Source organism: Ranitomeya imitator, chromosome 4, assembly GCF_032444005.1.
Source record: "Ranitomeya imitator isolate aRanImi1 chromosome 4, aRanImi1.pri, whole genome shotgun sequence".
NCBI lineage: Eukaryota > Metazoa > Chordata > Amphibia > Anura > Dendrobatidae > Ranitomeya > Ranitomeya imitator.
Genome location: NC_091285.1, coordinates 72,778,356 through 72,798,516, shown reverse-complemented (window position 1 = coordinate 72,798,516; position 20,161 = coordinate 72,778,356). Strand labels below are relative to the sequence as shown.

The following is a 20,161-nucleotide window of genomic DNA, read 5'->3' as shown; positions in this document are numbered from 1 at the left end:
AATTTAGTCCTCTGCTCTTTCTGGGACTTTCGGTCCAGTGGACGGTCCCATCAGTGTGTGACCGCTATCTCTATGCACTAGGGCCTGGGTCAGATGGCTGTATGGCTGTAAATTCTTTCATTCCAGACAATTGGGCCGATTATGCAAATGACACTGATCAGAGTGTCAGCTTATTATGATCCGATTAGCATACTGAGGAGATGGAGAAACAAATGTATCCATCGTGTCAGTCTGTGGAAATCGGACTGTATTCGGGCATCATCAGCGTGCAGTGCGATGTTTCCCATATTGGAATCAAACTCAGACATGTTATTTTTTTTCCTCGGATAAGCTAGTTCTAAGGGTGCGAAAAGAAAAATAACAAAGTGCAAACCCCAGCACTCTGATGGAAACATTGGTGGTGTGCACCTGGCCTTATGCAAAGAAAGCCATCAGCCCCTGAGGAGAACACCCACTCTACCGAAAGTCCCACAAAAGAGTATGAAAACACCGGTATCAATCTGCTCTACAACGTTGTGCCCACAGACTGCATTTTCATGGTGCCACGTTACCTTTATGACCCATCTACAGACCACAATCAAGCAGGTGATCGCTTAGCTCCATTTCTGAGGAGTTATGGACAGTATAGGCGGACGAGTGATGGTCTACAGCCCAATGCTGTCTGTACGAGGCGAGGTGCTGCAAACAATGATAGTTAAGGTCAAACTATATGATCAGCAGAAATGTCTACATGGGGTAACAATTATGAATGAATGCTTGTTCAGTCAGTCATCGGCCTTTAAAAATAAATAAATCGCAGTAACATTGCAACTTCAATTATTGCCGAGTATCAGAAGCTAACTACTGTAACCTCAATGAGAGTTCTGCCTAATTCTGCAGTTCACTGTATACCTGTAGTGGCGCTACCTAGTACCGTGCACAATACTACAGTAGAAAAAGTCCAGTAGTAGCAGCTGTGACCCAGCGCTGACCACCCACATAAAAGCAGACTATACCAGGCAAAGATCAATTTTACAATATTACAAGCCTCACAGTGAAACTAATACTTAGAGGTTGTCCACTACTATTTCATTGATAATCCATCTTTAGGATAGGTCATCAATGTCTGATTGTCCAAGATCTGACACTCCCGCTCAGCCGCCGTTATCGGTGGTGGTGGCCAAAAATACTCACTTGTAGACTCGCTCTGCCTTCTGGTAGTGGGCGCAGCTTGATACTGCACATCCGCCTATTCACCTCAATAGGAGGTGGATGTATAGTACCCTGCAGCGGCCACTGTCAGAAGACGACAAGCTACGCAATCGAGTATTTCCGGCAACAGCTGATCAGCATTTAAGTCATCAATACCTGGGTGGCCACTCAGGACTTAAGGTACCTTCACACTGAACGATATCGCTAGCGATCCGTGACGTTGCAGCGTCCTGGCTAGCGATATCGTTGAGTTTGACAGGCAGCAGCGATCAGGATCCTGCTGTGCCATCGTTGGTCGGAGAAGAAAGTCCAGAACTTTATTTTGTCGCTGGACCTCCTACAGACATCGCTGAATCGGCATGTGTGACACAGATTCAGCGATGTCTTCACTGGTAACCAGAGTAAACATCGGGTTGCTAAGCGCAGGGCCGCGCTTAGTAACCCGATGTTTACCCTGGTTACCAGCTTAAACGTAAAAATAAACCAAACACTACATACTTACATTCCGGTGTCTGTCCCCCGGCGCTGTGCTTCTCTGCACTGTGTAAGCACCGGCCGGAAAGCAGAGCATAGCGGTGACGTCACAGTCAGCTGGCGCTCACAGTCAGTGCAGAGAAGCACAGCGCCGGGGGACAGACACCGGAATGTAAGTATGTAGTGTTTGGTTTATTTTTACGTTTACGCCGGTAACCAGGGTAAACATCGGGTTACTAAGCGCGGCCCTGCGCTTAGTAACCCGATGTTTACCCTGGTTACCAGGGGACTTCGCATAGTTGGTCGCTGGAGAGCTGTCTGTGTGACAGCTCTCCAGCGACCACACAGCGACGCGGCAGCGATCGGAATGATTGTCTAGATCGCTGCAGCGTCGCTAAATGTGACGGTACCTTTAAAGATAGGTCAATGAAAAAGTAGTGGACATCACCTTTAACCCCTTAATGTCCAATGACATATCTCAGTTATAGGGTGCCACCCCCTCTTTGGTCCGGACTCCGGCACATGATAGCTGATCTGATCAGCTGTCACGCTGCCCTAACAGCCGTGGGTGAAGTCACAATCTACCCGTGGCTCTTAACATGGCCATGCCGGAAGCGCGTCACAAACCATGCCCATCAGCACCCATGTCACATGACCGTGGGCCACCATTGGGTTGGCATGACAACCTGCGGTCTGTAGGAGACCCCCGTGGCTGTCATTGCTGGATCGATTTGAGCCATGCTATGTGTAGCACAGGTGATCGGAAGATCGCAGTTTCATCTTCCATGGAGACTACTGAAGCATGTAAAAAGTTAAAAAAAAAGGTTTAAAAATATTTTTAAAAAAAATATAGAAAAAAGGTCAAATCACCCTTCTGCTCCATTCAAAAAAAAAATAAAATAAAAAACACACATATTTGGTATAACAGATTCAAAATTGCTTAATCAATTAAAAAAAATATTCCGATCAGTAAATGGCGTAATGAGAAAAAAAATCAAAAGCCAGAATTATGTTTTTTTTTCGTCGCTGCAACATTGCAATAACGGGCAATCAAAACATTCTATCTACACTAAAATAGTATCCGTAAAGATGTCAGCAATTAGTGAAAATGGTGAAAAAAACAAACTGGAATTGCACTTTTTTTTGCACTTTCACTGCACTTACAATTCTTATCCCGTTTTCAGTACACAATATGGGGTAAAATCAATGGTGCAATTCAAAAGTGCTACTCGACCCGAAAAAAAAAAAAAAAAACAAGCCCTCAGATCACCATATTGACAGATAAATAAAGTAAGGTCTCTAGGAAGAAGCAGAGCAAAAAATGGAAATGCAAAAATAGAAATACGCCTGGTCCTTAACGGGTTAAAAGATGACAAAAAGGCCTGACATGCCAGAAATTCTGTGAGGGTCAAAGATCTGACACCCCCATATGCTAAAGTGAAAGGGTGGTGCCCTCCCTCTACAAGGAATGTGCCAGTTTAGGTTCATTAGAAGAGGGGAAATGTTCCTCAGGGCTCAGTCACACATCAGTGATTGTTCGCATAGGTAAAAACTATTTGTGGATCAAATATTCAGCAGAGTTTGATCAGTGTCAGATTTTACCATCAAAAGTTCTTTTCTCAGGCAAAAAAAAAACAAAAAAAGATTAAACTGCTGGCATTTAGGCTTCTAGCAGATGTCAGATTTTTTTTCACAGCCCATAGTCTTGCATTGGCGACATTGATCTGTGACCAGGGTTAAAATCAGACACGCATCAGTCACAGATCAAGCTCGCCAAAGCAATGGAGCTGACCACTGAGTCAGCAAAAATACACGGAGGACATGTGGCCAACCCCATAGACTATAATGGGAACGAGTTCTATGTGTGATAACCACAGAGGCGAAACACTGGCATCTGCGATGAGCCAAGTCTAGAAAGTCTAAGGCCCAGCTCCATCTAGCCAAAAAAATCCTTCCGGGAGCTTCATGCCTTGTTCACACAAAGCGTTAAATGATGCAGTTTTTCTACAATTCTTCTGCAGGTGTCCGCACCATAATATGCAATAATCTTATCTTTATCTTAATAAATGTGGGGTTTTTATGCTTTTAACCCTGTATCTGATGCTTTTGGTACAGATTTGAAGGAACAGATTTGAAGAAGCCCTCCCACTACACTTCCTTCCCCCTAAATCTGGATATATGTGGATGTAATCTAGTGTCAGCGTAGTAATTCACTCAATAACGTCACGGAGGAGAGGTCAGAATTACGCTGGACCCCGGAGAAAGCAGGAGGGGAGGATATTACCACATACACAGGTTTAGGAGGGCTTCTGAAATATGCCTTTGTTAAGTGTAGGAAGTAGTGATGAGCGAGTATACTTGTTACTCAGGTTTTCCCCAGCACGCTCGAGTCGTCTCCGAGTATTTGTGACTGTTTGGAGATTTAGTTTTTGTTGATACAGCTGAATGATTTACAGCTATTAGCCAGCCTGAATACATGTGGGGGTTGCCTGGTTGCTAGGGAATCCCCACATGTATTCAGCCTGTCTAGCAGCCGCAAATCATGCAGCTGCGTCAACAAAAATTAAATCTCCGAGAACTAACAAATACCTGGAGACCACCTGAGCATGCTCGGGAAAACCTGAGCAACAAGTACACTCGCTCATCACTACTAGGAAGCTTTGATTCAACACTTAAAATCACAACTGCACGGGGGGGTGGGGGGCTTCATTTTCAGGGTCTCCATAAAAGCCCTAAAGAAAAAAAAAGTTCAAAAGTGGCACGAATTTTTCACAGAAAAATAAAAAAAAAAATCACAAAATGCAGCGAAAAAAACAAACCACACAATACAGGATTTACTTTGCATGGGAACATGGTCTTAGGCTACTTTCACACTAGCGTTTTTTTCAATACGTCGCAATGCTTCATTTAGGGGAAAAAAACGCATCCTGTAAAGTTGTCTGCAGGATGCGTTTTTGCCCCATAGACTAACATTAGCGACGCATTGCGATGCATTGACACACGTCGCAACCGTCGTGCGACGGTTGCGCCATGTTATGGCGGACCGCCGGGAGAAAAAACGTTACATGTAACGGTTTTTGGTTCCGACAATCCGCCATTTCTGACCGCGCATGCGCGGCCGGAACTCCTCCCCACCTTCCCGCACCTCACAATGGGGCAGCGGATGCGCTGGAAAAATGCATCCGCTGCACCAGTTGTGCGGCGCATTCACTGCTAGCGTCGGTAACCTCGGCCCGACGCACTGCGATGGGGCGAGTACGACGCTATTGTGAAAGTAACCTTAGGGGCACAATGCACTTGAGTGCCACTGTTCTCCACCAGTGGGTAAAGTTTCTCTGTGTAACACCTAAACATCTGTCATTTCTATTCTGCAACGGGTCACACAGACGGCACAATTTATGTATTGATGTCTGTGCTGCCGGGGGAAAAAAAACAATGGTCATGTCCTCATGCGGGTCCCACGATCCGTATGAACACATGGACATGTGCACAGCCCCATAGATAATGAGTATGAGTGTGTACATGTCTCCGATATGTGTGAAAACTGTCACACTAGAAGTTATTCCCATTTCCATGATCCTATCCCAATATGTAGTAGGAATAATAATAATAATAATAAATAATAATAGTAAATACCTCCAATTAGAAATGTAGTATAGTTTCTCTGATTCGCTCTGTCCCTTTCCTCATGTGCAGGACCTTAGGTATCCATGGTTACGACCACTAGCAACAAACTAATTGTCAGTCAACATAGCCACAGATGCCCAAGGTTCTGCAATGCCTGCACATAAGGAAAGAGACAAAGTGAATCGGAAGAACTATACTACACTCCTAAATGGAGATTTGCTAATATTACGATCACATCTTGGAGATGTCAATACCCCTTTAAGCACTGGGTAATTGGAGGGGATGATGGTGTCCCATGTGCACACCTTTCCAATGATGCAGACTTTGCATCTCTGAAGGCCTTGTGTAGTAGACCTCCATGCATCACTTGGATTAGGGCGGGTACACCACAGACAGGTGTTGATTTTCACAAGCAGCCAAAATTCTTCCAGAAATTGTTCTCTTAGGCCGGCGTCACACTACCGTGTTTTACGGACGTAAGAGGAGTGCTGAAAATACGGATTGCATACGGTACAATGCTTCTCTATGCCCCTGCTCCTATCAGCCGTATTTTACTGATCCATATTATACGGTCTTCTACTGCCGTAGAAAATTGCAGCATGCTGCGTTTGTCACCGTTTTGCGCAAAAAATCCACCAATGAAAGTCTATGGGGGCCAGAAAAATACGGATTACACACGGACCAGCAGTGTGACTTGCGAGAAATACGCAGCGGTGTTAGAGAGAAAAGCCGGCAATTCAGCGCGGTGTACAGTAAAATCACACTGACAGCTTACAATAGAATAGGTAGAATAAATGTCTACACATAGAATAGGGATAGATAGATAGATAGATAGATAGATAGATAGATAGATAGATAGATAGATAGATAGATAGATAGATAGATAGATAGATAGGACAGTATATATGTTTTTATGACTTTTTGAGAACATGCATCCGTTGTTTGTCCGTATGTCGGTTTTGCAAGCCTGCGAGAAAATCTCGCAGTACGGATGCCATACGGATTACATACGGAGGATGCCATGCGCAAAATACGCTGATACACCCTGCCTACTGAGGAGATACGGACCACTATTTTGGGGACTTTTTTGAGTATTACGGCCGTAAATTACAGACCGTATTTTTATACGCCGAGTGTGACGCCGGCCTTACAGTGGCTAATGAGTGCCCACACAAGCCAGGCAGGCTCACCTTTGTAACCCCTCAGATCTTGCGGCTGGGCAGGATCTAAAGGTACCTTCACACTGAACGATATCGCCAGCGATCCGTGACGTTGCAGCGTTCTGGATAGCGATATCGTTCAGTTTGACAGGCAGCAGTGATCTGGATCCTGCTGTGCTGTTGTTGGTCGGAGCAGAAAGTCCAGAACTTTATTTCGTCGCTGGACCTCCCGCAGACATCGCTGAATCTGCGTGTGTGACGCCGATTCAGCGATGTCTTCACTGGTAACCAGGGTAAACATCGGGTTACTAAGCACAGGGCCGCGCTTAGTAACCCGATGTTTACCTTGCTTACCAGCGTAAACGTAAAAAAAAAAAAAAACAAACACTACATACTTACATTCCAGTGTCTGTCCTCCGGCGCTGTGCTTTCCTGCACTGGCTGTGAGCGCCGGCCGGCCGTAAAGCACAGCGGTGACGATACCGCTCTGCTTTACGGCTGGCCGGCGCTAACAGTGCAGAGAAGCACAGCGCCGGAGGACAGACACCGGAATGTAAGTATGTAGTGTGTCTTTTTTACGTTTACGCTGGTAACCAGGGTAAACATCGGGTTACTAAGCGCGGCCCTGCGCTTAGTAACCCGATGTTTACCCTGGTTACCAGGGGACCGGCATCGTTGGTCAGCTCTCCAGCGACCACACAGCCACGCTGCAGCGATCGGGATCGTTGTCTAGATTGCTGCAGCGTCGCTAAATATGACGGTACCTTAGAGCAGCTCCATAAGGACACAGCTATGAGCAGTGTCCCCATTGACCTAGGCCAGACGTACGGTCTCACCATTGACCTAGGCCAGACCTACGGTCTCACCATTGACCTAGGCCAGACCTACGGTCTCACCATTGACCTAGGCCAGACCTACGGTCTCACCACTGACCTAGGCCAGACCTACGGTCTCACCACTGACCTAGGCCAGACCTACGGTCTCACCACTGACCTAGGCCAGACCTACGGTCTCACCATTGACCTAGGCCAGACCTACGGTCTCACCATTGACCTAGGCCAGACCTTCGGTCTCACCATTGACCTAGGCCAGACCTACGGTCTCACCATTGACCTAGGCCAGACCTACGGTCTCACCATTGACCTAGGCCAGACCTACGGTCTCACCATTGACCTAGGCCAGACCTACGGTCTCACCATTGACCTAGGACAGACCTACGGTGTCGCCATTAGTTCAGGCTGTCACCGTCTCCCCCTGTAGTTTTCTCTCAGATTAGCAGCTTTGTCTGAACCAGGTTTATCACAAGCTGAGGACATCAGAGCCTAGAGAGCAGATATCCAGCACAAGAGCAGAAAGACTGCAAAGTGTAGATTACTAATCCACTATAGATAAAGATGATCATGTACCGGCCACACACGTGCTGAGGGGAATGAGCTACTTGGGTGTGATGAAGAGGAAGGCGAGGTATAACAAGTAAAAAAACATCAATATGGCTGAGTGACCGGTTACACCTGATATATAGGAAGGGGGTTCAACAAAACTATTGGTGGTGGATTCCCACCTATCACAGCCCAGGGGCTCCCACTGAGTGCTAGGCGGTATCAGACAAGATGCCAGTATTCTCACTTTTCCATCACTGTCAGGAGGGAGGGGAACTTAGTTTTTCAACTGACATCCCATGGTAGAGTAGATAACAGGTGACACCCTCAGGATCACATCCGCATGAGATGACAGCGCCCGTTATACATTTCTGGGAATTCAAATCTTGTCACTATGACCAAATGCAACGCCACACACGTACAGGAACGCTCATGGTGACAGACTGGTGTGTTATTTCTCATGGTGACCATTTACAGCACCGCACATATACAGGAGAGCTCATGGTGACCAGATACAACGATATACATGTCTACAGAAAAGCTCAGTGACAGACTGGTGCGTTATTCCTCATAGCGACCAAATATGGCGCGGCACACGTACACGCACAGGATTGGGGCGTTATTCCTCACGGTGACCAGATATGGTGCCAAACATGTACATGCACCTGCACGGTGACAGATTGGGGCATTATTCCTCACCGTGACCAGATACGATGCTGCACACATACAGGACTGCTCACGGTGACAGATTGGTGCGTTATCTCTTGCGATGACCAGATATGAAGCCGAACACGTACACGTAGTGAGACGGGTGCGATATTCCTCACAGTGGTCAGATATGGCGCAGCACAAGTACAGAGACAGATTGGTGCGTTATCCCTCGCGGTGACCAGATACGGCACCGCACATGCACCCCATTTTTCACAAAGACCAGCTACGACACTGCACATGTACCCGCACAGTGACAGATTGGGGTGTTAATCCTCATGGTGACCCGATACGGTACCGCACACGTACATGCACCCGAACACTGACAGACTGGGTGGTAATTCGAAAAGGTGACCAGATACAACACCGCACACACACATGCATCCTGACAGTGACCAGATTCGACAATGCACTCGCACGGTGACAGATTGGGCGCTATTCCTCGCAGTGACCAGATACAGCGCTGCACACGTACAGTGACAGATTGGGGCGACATTCCTCACAGTGACCAGATACCACACACGTACAGTGACAGTTTGGGGTGATATTCCTCCCGGTGACCAAATCCCACACACATACAGTGACAGATTGGGGTGATATTCCTCCCGGTGACCAGATAGGGCGCCGCACACATACAGGCACCCGCACCCGGTGACCAGATAGGATGTTGCACACACTCATACAGTGACGGATTGGGGCGATATTCCTCCCGGTGACCAGATACCACACACATACAGTGACAGATTGGGGTGATATTCCTCCCGGTGACCAAATCCCACACACATACAGTGACAGATTGGGGTGATATTCCTCCCGGTGACCAGATAGGGCGCTGCACACATACAGTGACAGATTGGGGTGATATTCCTCCCGATGACCAGATAGGATGTTGCACACACTCATACAGTGACAGATTGGGGCGATATTCCTCCCGGTGACCAGATACCACACACATACAGTGACAGATTGGGGTGATATTCCTCCTGGTGACCAGATATGACGGCGCACACACACACATACACTGACAGATGGGGCGATATTCCTCCCGGTGATTAGATAGGACGTCACAGACACACAGTGACAGATTGGGGTGATATTCCTCCCGGTGACCAGATATGGCGCCGCACACATACATACAGTAACAGATTGGGGCGATATTCCTCCCGGTGACCAGATATGGCGCCGCACACATACATACAGTAACAGATTGGGGCGATATTCCTCCCGGTGACCAGATAGGGCGTCGCACACACTCATACAGTGACAGATTGGGGCGATATTCCTCCCGGTGACCAGATAAGGCGCCGCACACACACATACACTGACAGATTGGGGCGATATTCCTCCCAGTGACCAGATACCACGCACATACAGTGACAGATTGGGGCGATATTCCTCCCGGTGACCAGATAGGGCGCCGCACACATACAGGCACCCGCACACTGACAGATGGGGCGATATTCCTCCCGGTGACCAGATATGACGTCGCACACACACATACAGTGACAGATGGGGCGATATTCCTCCCGGTGACCAGATAGGGCGTCGCACACACTCATACAGTGACAGATGGGGCGATATTCCTCCCAGTGACCAGATAGTGTGCGGGTGCCTGAATGTGTGCGGCGCCCTATCTGGTCACTGGGAGGAATATCGCCCCATCTGTCACTGTATGAGTGTGTGCGACGCCCTATCTGGTCACCGGGAGGAATATCGCCCCATCTGTCAGTGTGCGGGTGCCTGAATGTGTGCGGCGCCCTGACAGATGGGGCGATATTCCTCCCGGGGACCAGATAGGACGTTGCACACACACATACACTGACAGATTGGGGCGATATTCCTCCCGGGGACCAGATATGGCGCTGCACACACACATACAGTGACTGATGGGGCGATATTCCTCCCGGGGACCAGATAGGACGTTGCACACACACATACACTGACAGATGGGGCGATATTCCTCCCGGTGACCAGATAAGGCGCCGCACACACACATACACTGACAGATGGGGCGATATTCCTCCCGGTGACCAGATAGGGCGCCGCACACATTCAGGCACCCGCACACTGACAGATGGGGCGATATTCCTCCCGGGGACCAGATAGGACGTTGCACACACACATACAGTGACAGATTGGGGCGATATTCCTCCCAGTGACCAGATAGGGCGCCGCACACATTCAGGCACCCGCACACTGACAGATGGGGCGATATTCCTCCCGGGGACCAGATAGGACGTTGCACACACACATACAGTGACAGATTGGGGCGATATTCCTCCCGGGGACCAGATATGGCGCTGCACACACACATACAGTGACTGATGGGGCGATATTCCTCCCGGGGACCAGATAGGACGTTGCACACACACATACACTGACAGATGGGGCGATATTCCTCCCGGTGACCAGATAAGGCGCCGCACACACACATACACTGACAGATGGGGCGATATTCCTCCCGGTGACCAGATAGGGCGCCGCACACATTCAGGCACCCGCACACTGACAGATGGGGCGATATTCCTCCCGGGGACCAGATAGGACGTTGCACACACACATACAGTGACAGATTGGGGCGATATTCCTCCCAGTGACCAGATAGGGCGCCGCACACATTCAGGCACCCGCACACTGACAGATGGGGCGATATTCCTCCCGGGGACCAGATAGGACGTTGCACACACACATACAGTGACAGATTGGGGCGATATTCCTCCCAGTGACCAGATAAGGCGCCGCACACACACATACACTGACAGATTGGGGCGATATTCCTCCCAGTGACCAGATACCACGCACATACAGTGACAGATTGGGGCGATATTCCTCCCGGTGACCAGATAGGGCGCCGCACACATTCAGGCACCCGCACACTGACAGATTGGGGCGATATTCCTCCCGGTGACCAGATAAGGCGCCGCACACACACATACACTGACAGATTGGGGCGATATTCCTCCCAGTGACCAGATACCACGCACATACAGTGACAGATTGGGGCGATATTCCTCCCGGTGACCAGATAAGGCGCCGCACACACACATACACTGACAGATTGGGGCGATATTCCTCCCAGTGACCAGATACCACGCACATACAGTGACAGATTGGGGCGATATTCCTCCCGGTGACCAGATAGGGCGCCGCACACATTCAGGCACCCGCACACTGACAGATTGGGGCGATATTCCTCCCGGGGACCAGATAGGACGTTGCACACACACATACAGTGACAGATTGGGGTGATATTCCTCCCAGTGACCAGATAGGGCGCCGCACACATTCAGACACCCGCACACTGACAGATGGGGCGATATTCCTCCCGGGGACCAGATAGGACGTTGCACACACACATACAGTGACAGATTGGGGCGATATTCCTCCCAGTGACCAGATAGGGCGCCGCACACATTCAGGCACCCGCACACTGACAGATGGGGCGATATTCCTCCCGGGGACCAGATAGGACGTTGCACACACACATACACTGACAGATTGGGGCGATATTCCTCCCGGGGACCAGATATGGCGCTGCACACACACATACAGTGACTGATGGGGCGATATTCCTCCCGGGGACCAGATAGGACGTTGCACACACACATACACTGACAGATGGGGCGATATTCCTCCCGGTGACCAGATAAGGCGCCGCACACACACATACACTGACAGATTGGGGCGATATTCCTCCCAGTGACCAGATACCACGCACATACAGTGACAGATTGGGGCGATATTCCTCCCGGTGACCAGATAAGGCGCCGCACACACACATACACTGACAGATTGGGGCGATATTCCTCCCAGTGACCAGATACCACGCACATACAGTGACAGATTGGGGCGATATTCCTCCCGGGGACCAGATAGGACGTTGCACACACACATACAGTGACAGATTGGGGCGATATTCCTCCCGGGGACCAGATAGGACGTTGCACACACACATACAGTGACAGATTGGGGCGATATTCCTCCCAGTGACCAGATACCACGCACATACAGTGACAGATTGGGGCGATATTCCTCCCGGGGACCAGATAGGACGTTGCATACACACATACAGTGACAGATTGGGGCGATATTCCTCCCAGTGACCAGATACCACGCACATACAGTGACAGATTGGGGCGATATTCCTCCCGGGGACCAGATAGGACGTTGCACACACACATACACTGACAGATGGGGCGATATTCCTCCCGGTGACCAGATAGGACGTTGCACACACACATACTGTGACAGATTGGGGCGATATTCCTCCCGGTGACCAGATAGGGCGCCGCACACATTCAGGCACCCGCACACTGACAGATGGGGCGACATGCAGCAGCTGGGGGAATGCTCCGCCGCCTCCTCGCCGCTCTGCTAGCTCAGTCACACCCCACCTCTGCTGAGGAGAGCGGCCTAGGGCTGGAGCCCGGACACATGTGCCGGAGAGGAGCGGCGCCCGCCCGCTGATCACACGTGCGGCACGGGGCAGGACGCGGGGCTCCAGCGGCGCCGCCTCCCGGGGACGGCCCGGCCACCCTGCCGCTCGCACTCACCCTCTGGCCGCCTCTAAGCTTTTGATCAGCTTCTTGATCTTCCAGATCTCCACATTTCGGTCTGCCGCACTCGGATCGTCCGCCATCTTCTCTCCTCCTCCTGTCTGAAGCCGAGAGCTGCTCAACAGAAAAGCCAACGGTTGGTCAGAGCCAGCGATCACCTCACACGAGGCTGCGCCTCCCGACCCGAGCGGCGAGGAGCGCGGCTTACCTGTCCCCTTATCCCGGCGTTCAGTCCAGACCACGACGTCCGATCTCAATGGAGTCAGCCCCAGCTCCCAGAAGTGACGTAGAAACCGGCTTCTTTCTTCGCCGCGGCTGCTGCATGTGTTGCAATCTATGCTTGCTCACATGGGGTACGTGACGTCACTTCCTGCCGCCGCCAGCACCTTGCGTTCCTATTGGGCGAGCTATTGGAAATAAGGCAGAATGTGATTGGTCGCTGGCGCGGATGCAACGTCTAGCTGGGACGGGAAAATGTAGTCCTTCACGTGTGCGCTGCGGCACGGCCCAGGCCTCCATTCCCGGGACCTGAGCTCTGCCCGCGGATTCCTCCGCTATCTCTGGTGTCAGTGTGGAGCCTGCAGTAAGGCTACGTTCACATTAGCGTTGCGCGCCGGTGCGTCGGCGACGCAACACGCGACGCACCAAAAACGAGCGCAAAAACGCTGCGTTTTGCGACGCGTGCGTCGTTTTTTGACGAAAATCGGACGCACGAAAAAGGCAACTTGTTGCATTTTCGTGCGTCCGACGCTAGCGTCGAAAACGACGCACATGTCGAAAAACGCTAACAAAAAAACGCACGCGTCCCCTATGTTAAACATAGGGGCGCGTCGCCGACGCAACAGCGACGCACATTAGCGTAACGCTAATGTGAACGTAGCCTTATGGGGCCGTCCACTACGGTGCCCCTGGATAGAGGGGTCTTGTACAGGTCGTGTCCCTAGTTAGGACCCCATAGCTGCCCTATGGCCCACCTCGCCCTTGTCTGGCTCTCAGGAAGCCTGCAGGGTATTGCAGCCCCAGCTGGTGGACTGGGAGGGAGATGGCTCCAAGTAAAAAGGTAAATACTATCTATAGGGCAGCTCAGGCTGAGGCCGGGCCTCCGTATGGTCCGCTGCCAGTCATAGGCTGGTTCTGCTGGCTCTCAGGTTACAGAAAGATGCGGAACAGTTTGTGACCTCTGCAGACAATCGCTAACTGCCCTTTCCCCAAAAATAAAGAGACTGGCACTGAGGGACTGGTAGCAGCATGAATTAGCGCCATTGTCTTCTAGCCCTGTCATCAACTAGTTTTTCATAGTTAAAAAAAACCCTTTAATATTTGCAATATGTCAATTCTTCAGGTTCCAATTTGTTTTGGTCCATTTAGTAAAGGGGTACACGTCCTGTGGCCTCCAGTGCCCTTTCTATGCGGCCCACCCAACCATATGGACAGAAAAAGGTGCTTGTCCGATATGATAACTATGTATAACCGGCCTCACAGAATAGTAGAGGGAGCAGGGACTGTGAAGTACTAATGGACCCTGTGTACACCTCTCTGGATGCCTCATCCACAAGGAGAATGGGGTCAGCTAACCCGCTGGCACTCCAAAAAGTGGCATGTGAATTAGGTGGTCTTTCGAGTTTGTGGCTCGCTCCACTCTGTGAGTTCTGAATCATTAGGTGGCAAGCAAAAAAGCCATCCATTGTAAAGAGTCATGCACGCACATGACCTGTTCCTCTTCAGGACCTATTCACAGGTTTTTAGAAGAAGATTTTACTGCAAAATCCACATAAAAATGCTGCAGCTACTCTTGAATAAACTTCCTGTTTTGCTGAGAAATGTTCAAAATAATTTTATAAGAACAGCACCGTCTGCACTGAGGCTGTGTGCACACGCTGCCGATGTTGCTGCGGATCTGCAGCGGATTGGCCGCCGCGGATTCGCAGCTGTTTTCCATGAGTTTACAGTACCATGTACCCTGTCGGCAACAAAATCCGCAGTGCACAGGCTGTGGAAAAAAAACGCGGAAACACATTGTTTATTGCAGCATGTCAATTCTTTGTGTGGATTCCGCAGCGGTTTACACCTGCTCCATAATAGAAATCCGCAGGTGTAAAATCGCAGGTGGAATCCGCACAAAAACCGCGGTAAATCCGCAGTGCGGATTTACCAAAATCAGTGCGGAAAAATCCGTACAACATTCCGCAACGTGTGCACATAGCCTCAAGGAGCTTTTCCCATTGAAATCAGTTGGAAACTTATTGGTTCAGTATGACAATGTAGCCTTTGGAAAAAGGTACAAATAACCACAGTGCTGCCCAGGCTTTTTGTGTCAGTTTTACTTCCTCTTTAACCCCTTCACGACCTTGAAAGTATCCATACGTCCAGGTCGGCTTGGACTTATGGATACTTCCGGCGATTTTGCACGCACAGATGCTGTGCACGCTCGATCGCCACAGGATGTTTAGCAATTTTGACAGCTGACACACACCTCCCTAAATGCTGCTATCAATGTTGATTTCAGCATTGAAAAGGGAGGGAGCCCCCTCTGCACTCCGATTGCTGCCCCCGCAATGTCATTGTGGTGCCTGATCGTTACCATGTTGACCCGGATGTCACCAGGTTCTAGCAAGCTTGATAGTTTGTGTGTGAGAGCAGGCTGACAGTTCTGATGCATAGCAATGCTGGTGCATAGTAATGCATTAGGCTATGTGCACACGTTGCGGATTTTGCTGCGGATCCGCAGCAGTTTCCCATGAGTTTACAGTACTATGTAAACCTATGGAAAACATAAACCGCTGTGCCCATGCTGCGTATATCCACGCTTTGCGCAGCATGTGAATTCTTTGTGCGGATTCTGCAGCGGTTTACACCTGCTCCATAATAGGAATATGCAGGTGTAAAACCGCAGGTGGAATCCGCATAAAATCCGCAGGTAAAACCCAGTGCCTTTTACCTGCAGATTTCTCAAATCCGCTATGGAAAAATCTGCAGACCTCAAAAATATGTGTGCACATAGCCTTAGAACTTCGATCAGATCATGAAAGTGAAAGTCCCATAGAGGAACTAAGAGAAAGAGCCAAAAAAAAAACAAACGACAAAAAAATGTACCCATAAATGAATTTCTTTATCGCTTCATTAGAAGACACAGGTAACCATAGGTGTATGCAGCTGTCGCTAAGAGGCTGGCACTAGGCAGAAAAGGAAAATAGGTCCTTCCCAGCTGTATACTCCCACCGACAGGCACAAAGCAACTCAGTTTAAGCTTAGTGTCTGTAGGAGGCAGACCTGGATCTAATCCCAGATGTGTCTTTTCTAGTGTTGAGCGATACCTTCCGATATCGGAAAGTATCGGATTGGATCGGCCAATATTCAAAAAATATCGGATATCGCCGATACCGATCCCCGATCCCAATGCAAGTCAATGGGACCAAAATATCGGAATTAAAATAAACCCTTTCTTTCCTTGTAGGTTCATTCTACATGAAGGAAAACAACTAAGAATAATGCAGGATGTATTTGAGGAGGTGGCGGAGACATTAAAGGCATAGAGGTTTAGCCCAATCAAATAGAATAGCATGTTTTTTGTTTTTTTTAAAGACGTTCGGAGTGACAAAGATATTGACTATGTAAATTATTTTTTATTTTGTCAGATATTGATGTTTCACTATTCCACGCCCTTCCCCTTCTTTTTTTTACTTTTCCCACACTTTCATCTTCATCATCATCAGCATCTTTGACATCAACGTCTTCTTCACCTTATTCATCTTCTTCATCTTCTACCTATTTTTTTTTATTACATTCTTCATATTCATTTTATTCAACTATTATTATTCTTCCTATTCTACATATTCATTTTATTCAACTGTTATTATTCTTCCTATTCTACTTCTTCATCATATTCTCATTTGTGACAGGCATTCTCGTAGTTGTTATCTATAAAAGTTTGAAGATTACACCTTCCGTTCTGCCTGTCACAAAAGTTACATTTGTCCGCGTTCAGTTTGGCCTGCAGCATCAGGCTTTATCCAGGGGCACCACGAGGAGGAACGGACTCACCCCCATACACTGCTTAGTCTTCTTCTGCATATAATTTAGATAATATCTTTTGCTCTGATATTAAGTGTTATGCTTAATGTTCTTCTGCTCTTTGTTCTGCAGCCTCTTGTTCTTCTGCTTCTCGGTCTTCCATGTCGTCGTCTCCAGGGTCGTCGTCTCCGCCGTCGTCGTCATCGGGGTGGTCTTCAGGGTCGTCATCTCCAGGGTCGTCGTCATCTCAGTGGTTGTCGTCTCTGGTGTCGTCGTCATCTTAGGGGTGGTCTTCCGGGTCGTCGACTTTAGGGTCTTCAACTTGGAAATGTAGCAGAAGGTACAAGAAGGCTGAGAAAATGCCAAGAACCAGCTGATTGAACTGGAACTCGGATGGCTACCCGAAGGTTCAAGAGCCTATGGAACTACCGAGGACCAGCTGACGTTACTGGAACCCGGTTACTAAGCAGGAGGTACCCGTGCTAAAAAGCACTACCAAGGACCACCTGACGTTGGCGGAACTCGGATACCAAGAAGGAGGCACCTAAGCCAAAGGCTCTGCCCGAAACCAGCTGACGTTACTGGAACCAGGATGGGGAGCAGAAGGTACAAGAGCAAAAGACACTGCCGAGAACCAGCTGACGGTACTGGAACCCGGATGGGTAGCCGAAGGTCCAAGAGCCAATGGAACTACCGAGATCCAGCTGATGTTACTGGAACCCGGTTACTAAGCAGGAGGTACCCGTGCCTGAAAGCACTACCAAGGACCACCTGACGTTGGTGGAACTTGGATACCCAGAAGGAGGCACCTAAGCCAAAGGCTCTGCCCGGAACCAGCTGACGGTACTGGAACCAGGATGGGGAGCAGAAGGTACAAGAGCAAAAGATACTGCCGAGAACCAGCTGACGGTGCTGGAACCAGGATGTGGACCAGAAGGTCCACAGGAGAGGAGAGAACAGCTAGGCCGCGAGGCAGCCGCAGCTACCGAACCCCAACAGTCTTACAGGGGGAGCTTGGCCTACTGGCACTACAGAACCAGCCTTGACTGCCAATTCACGCAGCCCACATAGGAAGCTCCTAAACTGGAGGCACCCTGGAGTTGGCTAACCCGACCGCAACACGACGGGGCAAGCATAGGTGTCTCAGTGAGCTTGACACTACCCGGAAACAGCTGACGGTGCTGGAACAAGGCTGGGCACGAGGGAGTACCCGTGACAAAAACACTGCCGAGAACCAGCAGGCGGTGCTGGAACCCGGATGCGTCGCCCCAGTGTGCAAGAGCCAATGGCACCGAGGACCAGCTGACGGTGCTGGAACCCGGTTACTAAGCTGTAGGTGCCCGCGCTTAAAAGCACTACCAAGGACCGCCTGACGTTGGCGGAACTCGGATACCCAGGAGGAGGCACCTAAGCCAAAGGCTCTGCCCGGAACCAGCTGACGGTGCTGGAACCAGGTGGTGGACCAGAAGGTCCACAGGAGAGGAGAGAACAGCTAGGCCGCGAGGCAGCCGCAGTTACCGAACCCCAACAGTCCTACAGCGGGAGCTTGGCCTACTGGCACTACAGAACCAGCCTTGACTGCCAATTCACGCAGCCCACATAGGAAGCTCCTAAACTGGAGGCACCCTGGAGTTGGCTAACCCGACTGCAACACGACGGGGCAAGCATAGGCGTCTCAGTGAGCTTGACACTACCCGGAAACAGCTGACGGTGCTGGAACCAGGCTGGGCACGAGGGAGTACCCGTGACAAAAACACTGCCGAGAACCAGCTGGTGGTGCTGGAACCCGGATGCGTCGCCCCAGTGTGCAAGAGCCAATGGCACCGAGGACCAGCTGATGGTGCTGGAACCCGGTTACTAAGCTATAGGTGCCCGCGCTTAAAAGCACTACCAAGGACCGCCTGACGTTGGCGGAACTCGGATACCCAGGAGGAGGCACCTAAGCCAAAGGCTCTGCCCAGAACCAGCTGACGGTGCTGGAACCAGGTGGTGGACCAGAAGGTCCACAGGAGAGGAGAGAACAGCTAGGCCGCGAGGCAGCCGCAGTTACCAAACCCCAACAGTCCTACAGCGGGAGCTTGGCCTACTGGCACTACAGAACCAGCCTTGACTGCCAATTCACGCAGCCCACATAGGAAGCTCCTAAACTGGAGGCACCCTGGAGTCGGCTAACCCGACTGCAACACAACGGGGCAAGCATAGGCGTCTCAGTGAGCTTGACACTACCCGGAAACAGCTGACGGTGCTGGAACCAGGCTGGGCACGAGGGAGTACCCGTGACAAAAACACTGCCGAGAACCAGCTGGCGGTGCTGGAACTCGGATGCGTCGCCCCAGTGTGCAAGAGCCAATGGCACCGAGGACCAGCTGACGGTGCTGGAACCCGGTTACTAAGCTGTAGGTGCCCGTGCTTAAAAGCACTACCAAGGACCGCCTGACGTTGGCGGAACTCGGATACCCAGGAGGAGGCACCTAAGCCAAAGACTCTGCCCGGAACCAGCTGACGGTGCTGGAACCAGGTGGTGGACCAGAAGGTCCACAGGAGAGGAGAGAACAGCTAGGCCGCGAGGCAGCCGCAGTTACCGAACCCCAACAGTCCTACAGCGGGAGCTTGGCCTACTGGCACTACAGAACCAGCCTTGACTACCAATTCACGCAGCCCACATAGGAAGCTCCTAAACTGGAGGCACCCTGGAGTTGGCTAACCCGACCGCAACACGACGGGGCAATGTATAGGCGTGTAAGTGACATTGACACTACCCGGAACCAGCTGACGGTGCTGGAACCAGGCTGGGCAGGAGGGAGTACCCGTGACAAAGACACTGCCGAGAACCAGCTGACGGTGCTGGAACCCGGATGCGTTGCCTATTCAAGATTGTCTTCCTAGAGCCCCAACTAGCGGTGTTGGAGCAAAGGGTAAGCAGGGGGAGCAGAGTGTAGGCCGAAGCCTGCACTGGAGGCAGCTTTGTGTCTGCGTTGCGTTTGCAGGACACGTTGCCGGCTACACAGCAGGGGAACAGCTGGCGTTGCTGAACCCTACTGACACATTGGCAGGT

The 20,161-nt window shown here is 50.4% G+C and overlaps 1 protein-coding gene across 1 annotated transcript in view; it reads right to left on the bottom strand.

Annotated features, from left to right (window-relative positions):
• The window catches only part of ETF1 (eukaryotic translation termination factor 1), a 56,396-nt gene extending 42,936 nt beyond the window's left edge, over nucleotides 1–13,460 (bottom strand). Inside the window, exons 1-2 of the mRNA XM_069763818.1 lie at nucleotides 13,304–13,460; nucleotides 13,093–13,209 (exon numbers count right to left, since the gene is read on the bottom strand). Coding sequence (XP_069619919.1) covers nucleotides 13,093–13,178 — 86 coding nt within the window. The 5' untranslated portion in view covers nucleotides 13,179–13,209; nucleotides 13,304–13,460. The remainder of the gene's footprint in view (nucleotides 1–13,092; nucleotides 13,210–13,303) is intronic.
• Nucleotides 13,461–20,161: the final 6,701 nt, after the last annotated feature.